This window comes from Nematolebias whitei, chromosome 23, assembly GCF_014905685.2.
Source record: "Nematolebias whitei isolate Nwh7 chromosome 23, NemWhi1, whole genome shotgun sequence".
NCBI lineage: Eukaryota > Metazoa > Chordata > Actinopteri > Cyprinodontiformes > Rivulidae > Nematolebias > Nematolebias whitei.
The window spans coordinates 2,166,713-2,180,406 of NC_056520.1; the positions used below are offsets into that span (position 1 = coordinate 2,166,713).

Genomic DNA, 13,694 nt, shown 5'->3' on the forward strand with positions numbered 1-13,694 from the left:
CATCCAACCATCCATCCAGCCAGCCAACCATCTATCAATCATCCATTCAACCAACCATCCATCAATCCATCCATCATCCAGCTATCCAACCAACCATCATCCATCCATCCAACCATCTGTTCATCATATATCCATCAACCAGCCATCCATCCATCAGCCAACATCAATCTTTCCAACAAACCATCCATCCAACCATCCATTATCCATCCATTCAATCATACATCCATAATCCATCCATCCAACTATCCAACCATCCATTCAACCATCCATCCATCCAACCATCCATCCATTATCTTTAACTGCTTCTTCATTTTCAGGCCACCAGGTCACTGGTGTCCATATCCAGTTATCACTGTGTGAGAGGCGGGGGACACCCTGGACAGGTCTTCAGTCCATCACAGGGACACATAGAGACAAACAAGACTAACATGCATGTTTTTGGTCTGTGGGAAGAAACCGGAGTACCCAGAGAAAACCCACGCATGCACGGAGAGAACATGCAAACTCCATCCAGAGAAGCCCTCAGCTGGGATTCAATCCGGCAACCTTTTCTCTGAGCGGCGGCAGCTCTACCAACTGAGCCACCGTGTCGCCCTGAGCACAAACCAGAATAAAAAAAAAAACAACTTTCTATTTTTACATCAAACTGTTTTTTTTTAAGAGACTTCTGACTAGTTGGACCAACATCTGAGAACCGATGAGTTCAGTTATAAAAACGAGATCCCAAAACACCGTACGAGGTTTAGTTTGTATCACTTTGTACATGACAGGGACACAGTTGTTTAATTAAGATGCTCGACAGGAAACTGATTCTTTAACACAAACTGAAGTTGTGTTTGAATTTGACTCAACAGATGGACGTGAACTCTAGATTTACTCTTCTATTTGAAACGAAACTCTTTTCCTTCTTTATGTAACGTCTCTGTTCCCTCCCGTCTTCTCGAGCGTTGGTCTCATGTTTAAATCATTATTTGCAGCAGTTTGGCACCTTTTGTAGAGACGTGCGAAAGCAGCTGAAGGCTAATAATAACCGTTTGTAAACAAGTGTTTTTAACGCAAGCTCGTCCGAAGCAGCTTCGTCTTCCTCACTTATCAGCCCTTTGACTGATGGTGGACCCCCTGGCCACCTGCACCGCGGCCCCCTCCCCCCGTCTACGCTCCGTGTGCCACTGGAGACAGGTTTTTGTCCCCGTGTCTTCTGCTTCCGCTCGCTGCGTTGTTGTTTGGCACCGGTGCGCACCGTGGGAGTGGGGGAAACACCCCCCCAGAATTAGACGTGTTTTCTCGGTGGAAGGAGGAGCGCATGTCGCAGCTTTTTACCCCCAGAGTGGTAAAAATGCTGCTAACGAGGTTTATTTTTAGCAACACGGTGGATTGTTTTCACAGAGCTTGTGTCGTCTCAGATCATCACTCAAAGCGCACGTTAGGGAGGACTCTCGGCTACCACCACGCCGAACTTTAGCTCCATATTTGTAAATTTCACTGCTCTGTAGCTAATTTTGTGTTTACTAAGGTTTCCTACCTGTGGCAGCCATCTTGGCTTGGGTTGACTCCAGAAGGAAACATTTTGTAAAGGTTCATCTAATGCTTAAATTCTGAGAGTTTCACTGAGATCTGTCAAACCACTCATAAGATATTTTGCTAACAGACAGAAAAATGTATGCCCAGAGGGGGCAAAAAAAAAACATCTTAAAAAATTGGTATTTTCTGAAAAGTGAATTCTGAATTTATTCTAAAAAAGATGAAAATGAGGTTTTCAAATAAACGCAACAAAGCTAAAATGAGCATAACTGTGGCTAAAAGGAGCAACAACAAAAAAGAGCTAAAAGGTTGAATTAGCAGAATGGTTGGTAGCAGCTAAAATTAGCGAAATATTAGCTAAGAGCATAAGAAGCAAAACTGCAATGAAAATTGGCAAATCTGAAGCTAAAAGCTAAAAACAGCACAAGATAAAACAAAGTGAACTACAAGCTAAAATTAGCTAAACCTGAGCTAAAAGTTCAAATTAGCTTAACAGTAGAAAGCAGCTACATTAGCCGAGCTAAAAAAAAAAAAAAAGCTTAACTATAGCTAAAATGAGCATAACAAAAGAAATAAAGCTAGCTAAAAGCTAAAATTATAGCGGAATGGTAAGTAGTGCAGCTGGTTCATGGCTAGGATCAAGAAAACTGCAAATAGATGCAGCAAAAAATGTAGCTAAAAGGAGCAAAACAAGACAAAATGAAGCTATCTACAAGTTAAAATTAGCTAAACTCTAGCAAAATGGTCAAGTTAGCAAAACAGCACTTAGTAGCTAAAATTAACAGGATGCTAGCTAAATGTAGCAGGGTGCTAGCTAAGAGCAAAAATAAATGCAACAAAAAAAATAATAAAATTGTAGCTAAAAGCTGAAAGGAGGACAACGATAAAATAAGCTAACTAGAAGCTTACATTAGCTAAACCAGAGCAAAAAGCTCAAATTAGCATAACAGAAGAAAAAAAGAGTTAATGGCACAAAAGTAGCTTAAGACCAAAGTAGAGCTGGAGCTGAAGCAGATTTGGAAGAGAAGTTTTAGAAGGAGCTGAAGAGAATCACGTGAACTTCAACGGGGGAAACATTTTTAAAGTTCAAACGAAACTGGAAAGGTAAACCAGTTCCCCGACTGCTGACGAGCAGCCGGTAAGAACCAGAAGAAACACCCGGACGTGGTTTTCAACGGAAACGCTGACCTATGTCCCAGGACGCGTTGCTCTGGATCTCGCTGCGCCCGATGAAGTACCAGACGCACGCCATCCAGTGCGCCAGCAGGGCGAACGTGGACATGAGCAGCGTGAGCACCACAGCGCTGTACTGGGAGTACCGGTCCAGCTTCTGCAGGAGGCGCAGGAGGCGCAGGAGGCGCACCGTTTTCAGCAGGTGAACCCCGAAATTCTACGAGAAGATGAAAACACAGCGTGAGCGCTCAAACGGGACGAGACTCAGACAAATGTTTGTTATAATTATACATTATTTGTTGTTGATTTAAATGTACAATATTCCAGTTTAACAATCCGGTTGTTTAAGAGATCAGATTTATTCGTTTGTAACTTGTGGCTTTTATTTTATAGTTTTCTCAATTTTAAGCAAAAAAAAAGATTTCCTCGCCTCGTGGTTGTTTACTGAGTGAAGCCGAGTCAGCAGCACATTATACTAGGGCTGCTATAGACATTTTAGCTTTTAGCTGCTGTCTGTCCAGTTAACAATTTAGCTACTGTTTACATGTTAGCTATTAGCTACTGTTCTGTTGCTTTCAGCCACTGCTCTGATACCTTTCAGCTATGATCTTGCTAGCTTACCTTTTAGCCACTGTTAGGTAATTTTAACTGTTACTCTTCAGTTGCTTTCAGCTACCACTCTAGTAATTTTAGCTTTCAGCTACTGTCTTGCAGTAAACCATTTATTTAGCTACTGTTTAGCTGATTTTAGCTTTCAGCTACTATTTTCCTAGTTTTAACTTTGAACTTCTGTTCTTATCCTTTTAGCATTTGGCTACTATCTTGCTACTTAACCTTTTAGCAACCGTTTGGTTAATTTTAGCTTTCAGCTAGTGATTTTTTTAGTTTTAGCTTTTAGCTATTATCCAAACAATTTTGGTATTTGCTATTTTTTTAAATGTTTTAAAAAGCTTTGCTAGTTGACCTCTTAGCTACGATTTAATATTTTAACTTTCAACCACTATTTTACTAGTTTTAGTTTTTGCTTCTGTTCTGATTCTTTTAGCTTTCGGCTGCTGTCTTGCTACTTTACCTTTTAGCAACAGTTGAGCTAACTTTAGCTTTTAGATACAGTTGATTCATTTGAGCTTTTAGCTACTGTTTAACTCATTTTAGCTTTCAGTCACTGAAATTCTAGTTTTAGCTACTATTCAAACCGTTTTAGCTACTGCTACTGTTTTGCTAGCTGGTCTTTTAGCTACTGTTTAGCAGATTTTAGCTTTCAGTTACTGTCTTGCTAGCTTATATTTTAGTTACTTTTTAGTTAATTAAAAAAATTAGCTATTGTCTTGCTAGTGCACCTTTAGCTTGAGCTAATGTTAGGTTTTAGCTACTGTAGATAAATTTAAGCTTTAGCTACTGTTTAGCTGGGATTACATTTAAGACTTGCTCATTTTAGCTTGTGTTCTGATTGTTTCGGCTTCAGTCACTCCTTGTCCTGGTGCAGTTTTCTGCTGCAGGTTCTGGACACAGCACCGTCTGGCTGGACTTGTTTTAGGCTCATTTATCATCCTATCGACCCGTTAGCTAATAACAAGCTGAACGTTTCTGTTGCCTGAAGGCGTGCCGGTGAGAAGGAGGTCTGAATAAAACATGGAGGACGGAGCTTCTGTTACTAACAACCAGAACTTTCTGCATTTCGTTCACATCTGTCACGTGGTTCACGAGTTATTTTGCTAACAGAAACCCAGACGGGTCAACACCGTTTTCTCCCCTTTCGGCCGTGTCCTTGAACTCACCACGCTGATGTTGAAGGCGTACAGGAGGTCGAAGGGCAGCGCTGCCATCAGATCCACGAAGAGCCAGGAGGTGGCGTAGTGGAGGCAGATGGAGCGGGCGTCGTACACCACCTGACCCGACGTGCTCACGTAGCTGGTTCTGAAGTTCAGCACGATATCTGGTCCAACACACCAGAGTCACAAACAGTTTACCGCCACTTTAAGAAAATAAACATTTTACACACCTTAAACTGGAAGAAAAACATTTCGGCTGCTTCAACAGCCGAATATGTCAGAAAGTTTGTCTCGTTCACAACTTTACAGTAATGGCTCTTCGTTTTTCTAACTTTAGTTTATTTATTTAACTTTATTTACATTTTCCTCACTGGAGTTCTCCAAATCTTTAAATTTCAGTTTTTTAGCTGTTTTCAGTCAGTTTCTCCTTTTGTTACTGATTTGCTAAGTGTAGCTTTTAGCTACTGTTTTATGTTTTTTTTTTGTTACCATTTTAATATTTATATCAATTATATATTTTTATGTTTAGCTACTATTTAGATATTTTTGGTTTTAGCTACTGTTTTGGTGGTTTTAGTTTAGTTTTAGCCATTTTTTTATTTGTAAGTTTAAGCTACTGTTTTAATTACGTATTTTGGTTTAAATATATTGATTTACGCCTAGCTTTTAGCTCATGTATTGCTAATTTTAGCTACTGTTTACTTGTTATAGCTACTAGTTTAAAATTTTCAGCTTTTAGCTACTGTTTTTCAAATTACAGCAATCAGATACTGTTTTTTGTTGTTTTTATTTATGTTGTGATTTTTTTATTTGTTTTTAACTTTTAGCTACTAATTTTCTCATTTTAAAATTTAGCTACTGTATGGAAATTTGAGCTACTGTTTTAATAGTTTTAGTTTATAGTTATTGATTTGCTAATTTTAGCTTTTAGCTTCTGTCTTGCTAGGTTTAGCTACTGTTTACTTGTTATAGCTACTAATTTAGAAATTTTAGCTTTTAGTTATTGTTTTACTGTTTGAAGCTTTGATGTGTTTTGTTTTTTGCTACTGGTTTAATATTTATATAAAAAATAATAATTTTTAGCTACTATTTATATATTTTTGGTTTTAGCTACTTTTTTAGTGGTTTTAGTTTAGTTTTATCTCTTAGCCACTGATTTGTCCAATTTGTAGGTTTAAGCTACTGTTTTAATTATTTTGGTTTATAGCTAATGATTTATTCCTTTTAGCTTTTAGCTCATGCATTGCTAATTTTAGCTACTAGTTTAAAATTTTCAGCTTTAGCTACTGTATTTCAAATTACAGCAATCAGATACTGTTTTTTGTTAACTTTTATCTACTATGTTGCTCATTTTACATTTTAGTTACTGTATGGAAGTTTAAGCTACTGTTTTAATAGTTTTGATTTATAGCTATTGATTTGCTAATTTTAGCTTTTAGCTTCCGTCTTGCTAGGTTTAGCTACTGTTTACTTGTTATAACTACTAATTTAGAAATTTCAGCTTTTAGTTATTGTTTTACTGTTTGTAGCTTTGATACGGTTTGTTTTTTTGCTACTAGTTTAATATTTATATAATTTATTTTTATTTTTAGCTACTATTGAGATATTTTTGGTTTTAGCTACTGTTTTAGTGGTTTTAGTTTAATTTTTAGCTTTTAGCCACTGAGTTGTCCAATTTCTAGGTTTAAGCTACTGGCTTAATAGCTTTGGTTAATAGCTACTGATTTACTCATTTTAGCTTTTAGCTCCTATCTTGCTAATTTTAGCTACATACTTTCCAAATGTTAGCATTTAGCATAAATCTTACTTTCGGTTTTAGATACTGGTTCATACATTTTAATTTCATTTTACCAGTTTTAGCTTTTAGTTGCTGTTTTTCTAAATTGAAGGTTTAAGCTACTGTTTAAATAGTTTTGGTTTATAGCTACTGAATTGCTAATTTTAGCATTTAGCCTCTGTCTTGCTAGGTTTAGCTACTGCTTACTTGTTATAGTTGCAAATTTAGAAATTTCAGCTTTTAGCTACTGTTTTATTAATTATAACGATTAGATACTTTTTTGTTGTTTTTATTTATGTAGTGATTTTTTAAAAATTTGTTATTAGCTTTTAGCTACTAATTTGCTCAATTAAATTTTTAGCTACTGTTTGGAAGTTTAAGCTAATGATTTTCACTTTCGCAGCAAGACATTTTTAGCTACTGTTTACTAAATTTAGGCTTTTACCTACATTTTTGCTCTTTCAATTTTTTAACAACTGTTTTGATAGTTCAAGATTTTAGCTAGTATTTTGCTAGTATTAATGACAGGTTTAGCACATGTTTAGCTAATGTGGCCTCAGGTGGACCCAGACTATCTGCAGAGACAAACTGGATTCAGTCAGACCAGTTTGTTCCAGGTCAGTTTGACCCGGTTTGTGCCGACAGACGGATAGATCCCTCTGACCTTCAGCCATTTTTGGACAAACACTAAAGCTCAAGCTAAAGGGCTAGCTCAGAGCTTTTTTAGGCAGTCTTGTGTGCAAAAGCTACAAATAATCATTATCTTACCTGTTGTACAAAGAATTTATTTTGACCAGACTGACGAGTTCTTTACGTCTTCAGACCTCAGTCAGAGAGAGACGTCAGTTATGAGTTACAGGAATCAAACCGCCTCTGTCTTCTGCCGCTTAACCATAGTCCAGTCTTATAGACACCAGGTCCAGGAGAAGAACCTCCTTCTACTGAGAGACAACATCCAGCTCCTCCAGGGGTCTTTTCCCAGTGGGACATGACTAGAAAATCTCCAAAGGAAGGCGTCCTGATCAGAGGAACCTCCTCAGAGGAACCTCCTCAGATGACTCCTTTTGATGCAAAGGAACAGCTCTACTCTGAGCTCCCCTCAGATGATGAAGCTACACCTCTTATCTCTAAGGCTGAGCCCCCCCCCCCCCCCTTCCCTCCCCATTTATGAAGGAAGCTCATTTCAGCAGACTGGATCCAGGATCTGGTTCTTTCGTTCCTGATCCAAACCTCAGGACCACAGGTGAGGGTTGGAACATAGACGGGCCAGGAAATCCTAACCTTTAGACATCGAGAGGAGCCAGTTGAGGTGGCTCGGGCATCTGGTTAGGATGCCTCCTGGACGCCTCCCTGGTGAGGTGTTCCAGACACGTCCCACCAGGAGGAGACTCAGAGGAAGACCCAGGACACGCTGGAGGGACTATGTTTCTCAGCTGGCCTGAGAACTCTTTGGGATTCCCCCGGAGGAGCTGGTCCAAGTGGCTGGGGAGAGGGAAGTCTGGGCCTCCCTACATAGGCTGCTACCCCCGCGACCCTACCCCGTATAAACAGAAGACAATGGATGGATGGATACCTTCAGACTCAGTGCTTTCTTCACCACGAACGACCAAAGCAACGGCCTCGTTACTGAGGGTGAGGCCCCAATCGTCAAACCTTCTTCTTCTTTCGGCTTTTCCCTCTTCAGGGGTCGCCACAGCGAGTCATCCTCCTCCACCTCACTCTGTCCTCTGCATCCCGTCCTCACTCCAACTACCTTCATGTCCTCTCTAACTGCATCCATATATATCCTCTTTGTCTTTTTCCTGGCAGCTGCATTTCTAACATCCTTCTACCAATATACCCATGGTCCCTCCTCTTGACATGTCCAAACCATCTCAGTCTGGCCTCCCTAACTTTATCTCCCAGTTGTTCAACCTGGGCTGTACCTCTGATGATCTCATTCTTAATCTTATCCAGCCTTGTCACTCCTAAGGAAAACCTTAGCATCTTCATTTCTGCCACTTCCAGTTCTTTCTTCTGTCTTTTTGTCAATGCCACTGTCTCCAGACCATATAATATAGCTGGTCTCACCACTGTCTTGTAAACTTTTCCTTTGACTTTGCTGACACCTTGTTGTCACAAATCACTCCTGAAACTTTTCTCCATCCACTTCATCCTGCCTGGACTCTCTTCTTCACCTCTTTACCACATTCCCCATTTCCCTGGACAGTGGACCCCAAGTACTTGAAGTCCTGCACCTTTGTGACCTCTGCTCCTTGTAGCCTCACTGTATCACCAGCCTCCCTTTCATTTACACACATGTACTCTGTCTTACTACGGCTGACTTTCATTCCTCTTCTTTCAAGTGCATACCTCCACGTCTCCAAGTTCTCTTCCACCTCTTCCCTGTTCTCACTACAGATCACCATGATCGTCAAACCTACTTTTCTGAAAACATTCCAACTGAAGCGTTTGTTTGAGGATTTTGATATTTGAAAAGTACTGAATGTATATGTGAACCTGACAACGCCGTGGTGCTCGAGGGGCAGATGCTGCCTTGCTTGTCGGCTGATGGCAACATTCAGACAGCTTTAGACTCAATGGACTTGAGTGACGGACTCTGACTGCAGGAGAGGAGGTGGCCTCGATTCAAACACAGCATTTTTGGAAATGATGCCGTTCATTTCGCTCAGCTACTTGTTGGTGGTAAGCTTTTTGGCGGCCGCTCAGTGATGCCCTATCTGAGGCAGCAATCAGTTATATGGAAAACTACCAGGGCAAAGAAAGCCGTGCTGAAACTGGATAACGGAAACACAGCCATGTCCAGTTTCAAGAATTAATTAAGGAAGAAAAACTGATTTGATTGGAATATAGAGATCAGGAGGGGTTTCCTCTTAAAATGAGGAAGTATCTGACTGGTTTTGAGTAAAAACTGTGGCTTTAGGAAAACAACTACATAAAACAATTAAAGAACTGCACTAGTGACACTAAAGGAAAACACCACCAATAACTTAGTCGTGTCTGAAGAAGTTGAAGTCCAACTCACCGATGATGAAGAGGAGCTCCACCAGGATGTCGCTGACACTCGGAGGGCTCCGAGCCGCCGCGCCGCCATCCTCTCGTATCTCCACGGCTGTGAAGCAGACGTTGTAGGGAACGGTGACTGCTACGTAGAAGGTGGCCAACAAGATCAGCCAATCCCAGCCGGCCTTGAACGCACCGTAGTGCAGGAGGATGAAGCGGGACTTCTGGACGTCAGCCACCTTGTACTCGGGGATCGGGTTGGCGTTGGCTCCAAATACGCTCTTCAAACGTGAACATTCCAAAACGAGAACGAACATATTAGACGTCTTTTTGTTTTGAGACAAAGGAGACATAAAATATTACAATGCCGTTGTTAGAAACTTTAAGAGTCGGCTCTCACGTTGTTGAGCTTCAGTTTGCTCTTGGTCTTGTCCTGTTTCTGGAGGTGTCCAGACAGCTGGTAGAGGACGGCCCGACTGCGCCGGCGCTCCAAGTTGCACCCAGCAGGCCGGTTGATCGGGTGGATCTCAAGACCGGTTTCCTCATCTGAAAAGGTCACAGTGAACTGGATGCAGTAAACATCAGTGACTAATGAAGTTCAACCTTTATTTTACCAGGCAAGACATGAAAAACAGATTTGTTTTCACGGTGTCGGCTTGGCAAGTACCAACAGTTTGTATTGTCCTGTTTTCTTCTACCGTCCATCCCTGATGTCCGTTACACACCGATCTGTGGGAACGTATCGCTGTCTTCCAGAGCTTTTTAGGGATTAATTGTCAAAGTGTTTTGGTTCTGCTCCGTGGAGCCCAAGGCAGCCGACTGTTAGAAGAAGGTTTTAAAATATTAAAGTTTTCATAATGTGGACTTAGCATCCCCAGACGTTCCCTCACGAGGGACGTGAACACGTTTTAACAGAATAATGCTGACTCAGCGTTCACATTGTTGCTTTATACTTTCCACGCCATTCTTTGCCTCTACCTTGGTCTGCAGACTTAGTGTCCTTTAAGCCATTCATAGATGAAAACATTCGGCTCATTCAGGTGAGCAATGCTGTGACTTCAGGTTTTTGTAAATTTTATATAACTTTAAAATACGGATGTTTTCCCCAAAGAAATACACCAAGAGATCTTTGTTTCCTTTAAATTATGGTTCTCCTTACAGTTAGCCTTTAGCAGATTTGCAGTTTCTGACCTCTCATGCTACTTTTAGCTCTTAGCTAACCGTTGCTTTTAGCTAGCATTCGGCTAGCATTCTGTTACTGTTATTGGTTAGCTAGCCTTTTGCATTTTTTAGCTTTTAGGCAGCATTTGTGACTTTTAGTTAGTGGTTTGCAACTTTTTTTTAGCTTATTGCTACTTATAGCTTTCATCTAGCATATTGCTACTTATAGCGTTCAGCTAGCATATTGCTACTTATAGCTTTCAGCTAGCATATTGCTACTTATAGCTTTCATCTAGCATATTGCTATTTATAGCTTTCAGCTAGCACATTGCTACTTATAGCTTTCAGCTAGCATATTAGTACTTATAACTTTTATCTAGCATATTGCTACTTATAGCTTTCAGATAGCATATTGCTACTTATAGCTTTCAGCTCGCATATTGCTACTTATAGCTTTCAGCTAGCATATTGCTACTTATAGCTTTCAGCTAGCATATTGTTACTTATAGCTTTCAGCTAGCATATTGCTACTTATAGCTTTCAGCTAGCATATTGCTACTTATAGCTTTCAGCTAGCATATTGCTACTTATAGCTTTTGATTAGAGTTTATCTACTTGTAGGTTTTAGCTTGTGTTCTGCATCTTTTAGCTTTAGGAACTCTGTTTCAGCTTCTTCAGACATTCCAGTCGTATTTTTTGCTCATACTTTGAACAGTAACCTAAGAAAACTGAAGCCAGCGCTGCGACCCGTTCAGAACTGGGCTGCTGACAGACTCCAGGCTTTCTATTGTCTGCTGCACACAAGCTCTCGGCTGCTACACACAAGCTCTCGGCTGCGGCACACAAGCTCTCGGCTGCAGAGTCTTCACTCAATCATTTCACCAGAATGAAAGTGGAATTGAACTTCTCTACTCACCGGTGTCGGATTCATTGCCACGGTCCAGGACTTTACTCTCTGTGATGTCCTTGTGTGAGACCAGGAACAGAACCACCTCACTCTTCTCATTCTTGATGGGAACTATGTCCAACAAGCACCAGAACTTGGAGCCTTTTAAAGGAGACAGTTTGTGTCAAACAAAGAGTCGTTCATGCATCGAGTGATGGGCTTCGACAGCAGCCTTTACCGCTCTTCTTGTACAGGACGATCTCGGTCTTGAACTCCCGGCGTTCATCCAGGGCCTTCTGCATGTGCGAGGTGATGCGGTCGCCGGTCTCGCTGCCGTACAGGAAGTGACACATGCAGCTCTTCTGCATCAGCTCGCCGCGGGCGAAGCCGCTCAGCTCGCAGAACCCGTCCGAGCAGTAGACGATGGGGTAGAGAGACTGGACCTGAGCGTTCCCGAGGACAAAGTTACTGTCTGAGGACAGGGAGGACGGGACGGGGACACAAGCAGAGGTTCAGACAGCAGACCACACATCTGCTCAAACTCGTAATATTAGTCAGACAAAAAGGCCCCGACATGAATTCCCCAAAGATTTCAACTGAACTCACAAAGCGCTCGAATCATAAACAGCTTTTTTTGTCTCTGTCTCGTTCTATATTTGGGTCAAGAAAAGTGTCTCATCTCCCTCTGAAGAGCAGTCCTCCAGGAGGATTCATCAAGCCTGCTGCGTTTCAACGACCTTCATCCATTTTTCACCTTCTTCTGTTTTTCTGCTCATCACATCTGATTTGGCTCTCGTGCTCGTCTAATATTCTGCTTTTATTCCCTCGGCAACACTTCAAAACCCACATAATAAATTCACTTGAATTAAAAATTGATGCAGCTACACGCTGCTCGTTGCACACCTTGATGTTCACCCAATGATTACTTTCTCGAGGTTTATTTGAACTCGGACATTTAGGTTTTCTCACGTCTTTCATGTCAGCGAGCAATAAAAACCAGTAAACAGTGGTCAGGGCAGTGGACAGATATTTAAAAGCCATTTTCTTGCACTTGTATGGGTTTTTATGTTATAACTGCACGTGAACCACTAAAGTGGACTCTAGAGCATCATAAAATACACTGCCATCTACTGGCCATCCACTGAAAGTGCAGTATTTTGAAGCTGTTAGCTTTTAGCTAGTTGGCTAATATGCTACATCGTCTCCAACAAACAGCTGTTTGTCAGACCAGAAGTTAAAAAAAATCACGCAGAAGTTTGTAGCTAAGCAGTTTAAGAGTTGTACTCTTAGAAAATTGTGATTTTGTGTAAACAATTTGAGATAACTATTACAGCAACTGAGAATAGCTGCAGCACAAACGGTTTCTGGCATCTTTTTTCTTGTTGGTTTGGTTTAGAGTCTCAGGAAACGCTGTTAGACGCTGCAGATAATTAAAGTTTAATAAACGAGCTTCCTCATTCTGAAATTAAGCAGCAAATTTTAACGTCTTTTTTTCTTCGTTTCAGTGCATCTTTGAGATCTTAAGTTTTAAATGGCAACTTCTTTTTGTTTAGATGTTTGTTGCTCTTTAGGATGCACAAAACGGCATTTTGACGTTTTGTTTATTTATTTAATTCCAGTCTGGAGTTTTGAGAAGGACGCTCCAGAACCAGAAGCTATAAATGACGCCTTGTTTTCGGACATGGAGTATTTTTTAATTTTTTACTCTTTTTTTGTTTTAGATTATTACTATTATTATTATTTCAAACTTGACTCGTGCACAATGCTGGTGAGTGCTTTGTTTTTCATTGTTACTGAACCACCGAGCTGCTCCACGTTTTCAGTTGCGCGAACAAGAGTCAGTCGTTCTCAGCCCTGGATTCTTCAGCACGTGGCTTCGCTTCTTGTATCAAGTGTTTACCAGTGTTTCCCCTACCATTATACAAGCAGGGCGCCCCGCCCTGTCAACAGAACCGAGTGCCCTGCCTACTGGACAACCTCCCCCCATCGACAACTGCCGGCATAGACATAGCGTTAGCGGCGTGCAATTCAAACACACTAGCCAAAACACTCTGTGTATGGAGGTAGCGCTCCGCGTCCCTCATGCTGATCCATTTCTATCCCAGCCCCCTGCGCTTAAACTGTTGGTACAAACAGCACAAGACAGATGTGTCCCCCCCCCACCCCCACCCACCCAAAAAAAAATCACGGAAGATATGAGCGCCCTGCCAAGGCAAGTACACAGTTTACTCATGCACAAAGTAAGTGTGGTGTTCCAGCTGAAGAAAACAGTTCAGCTGTAGACGGGACTCCACAGGAATGTCCAGACCTGATGGACACGCCTCTTCAGGTAAGTTCCCGCCCACTCCTTGTGATTGTCACAGCTTTACTCAAATCTATAAGAGAATCATCACCTAGTGAG

The 13,694-nt window shown here is 41.2% G+C and overlaps 1 protein-coding gene across 1 annotated transcript in view; it reads right to left on the reverse strand.

Moving 5' to 3' along the window:
• The window catches only part of kcnh3 (potassium voltage-gated channel, subfamily H (eag-related), member 3), a 37,022-nt gene extending 25,257 nt beyond the window's left edge, over window positions 1–11,765 (reverse strand). The window contains exons 1-6 of the mRNA XM_037696498.1: window positions 11,532–11,765; window positions 11,324–11,455; window positions 9,647–9,792; window positions 9,269–9,527; window positions 4,473–4,630; window positions 2,710–2,911 (exon numbers count right to left, since the gene is read on the reverse strand). Coding sequence (XP_037552426.1) covers window positions 2,710–2,911; window positions 4,473–4,630; window positions 9,269–9,527; window positions 9,647–9,792; window positions 11,324–11,455; window positions 11,532–11,661 — 1,027 coding nt within the window. The 5' untranslated portion in view covers window positions 11,662–11,765. The remainder of the gene's footprint in view (window positions 1–2,709; window positions 2,912–4,472; window positions 4,631–9,268; window positions 9,528–9,646; window positions 9,793–11,323; window positions 11,456–11,531) is intronic.
• Window positions 11,766–13,694: the final 1,929 nt, after the last annotated feature.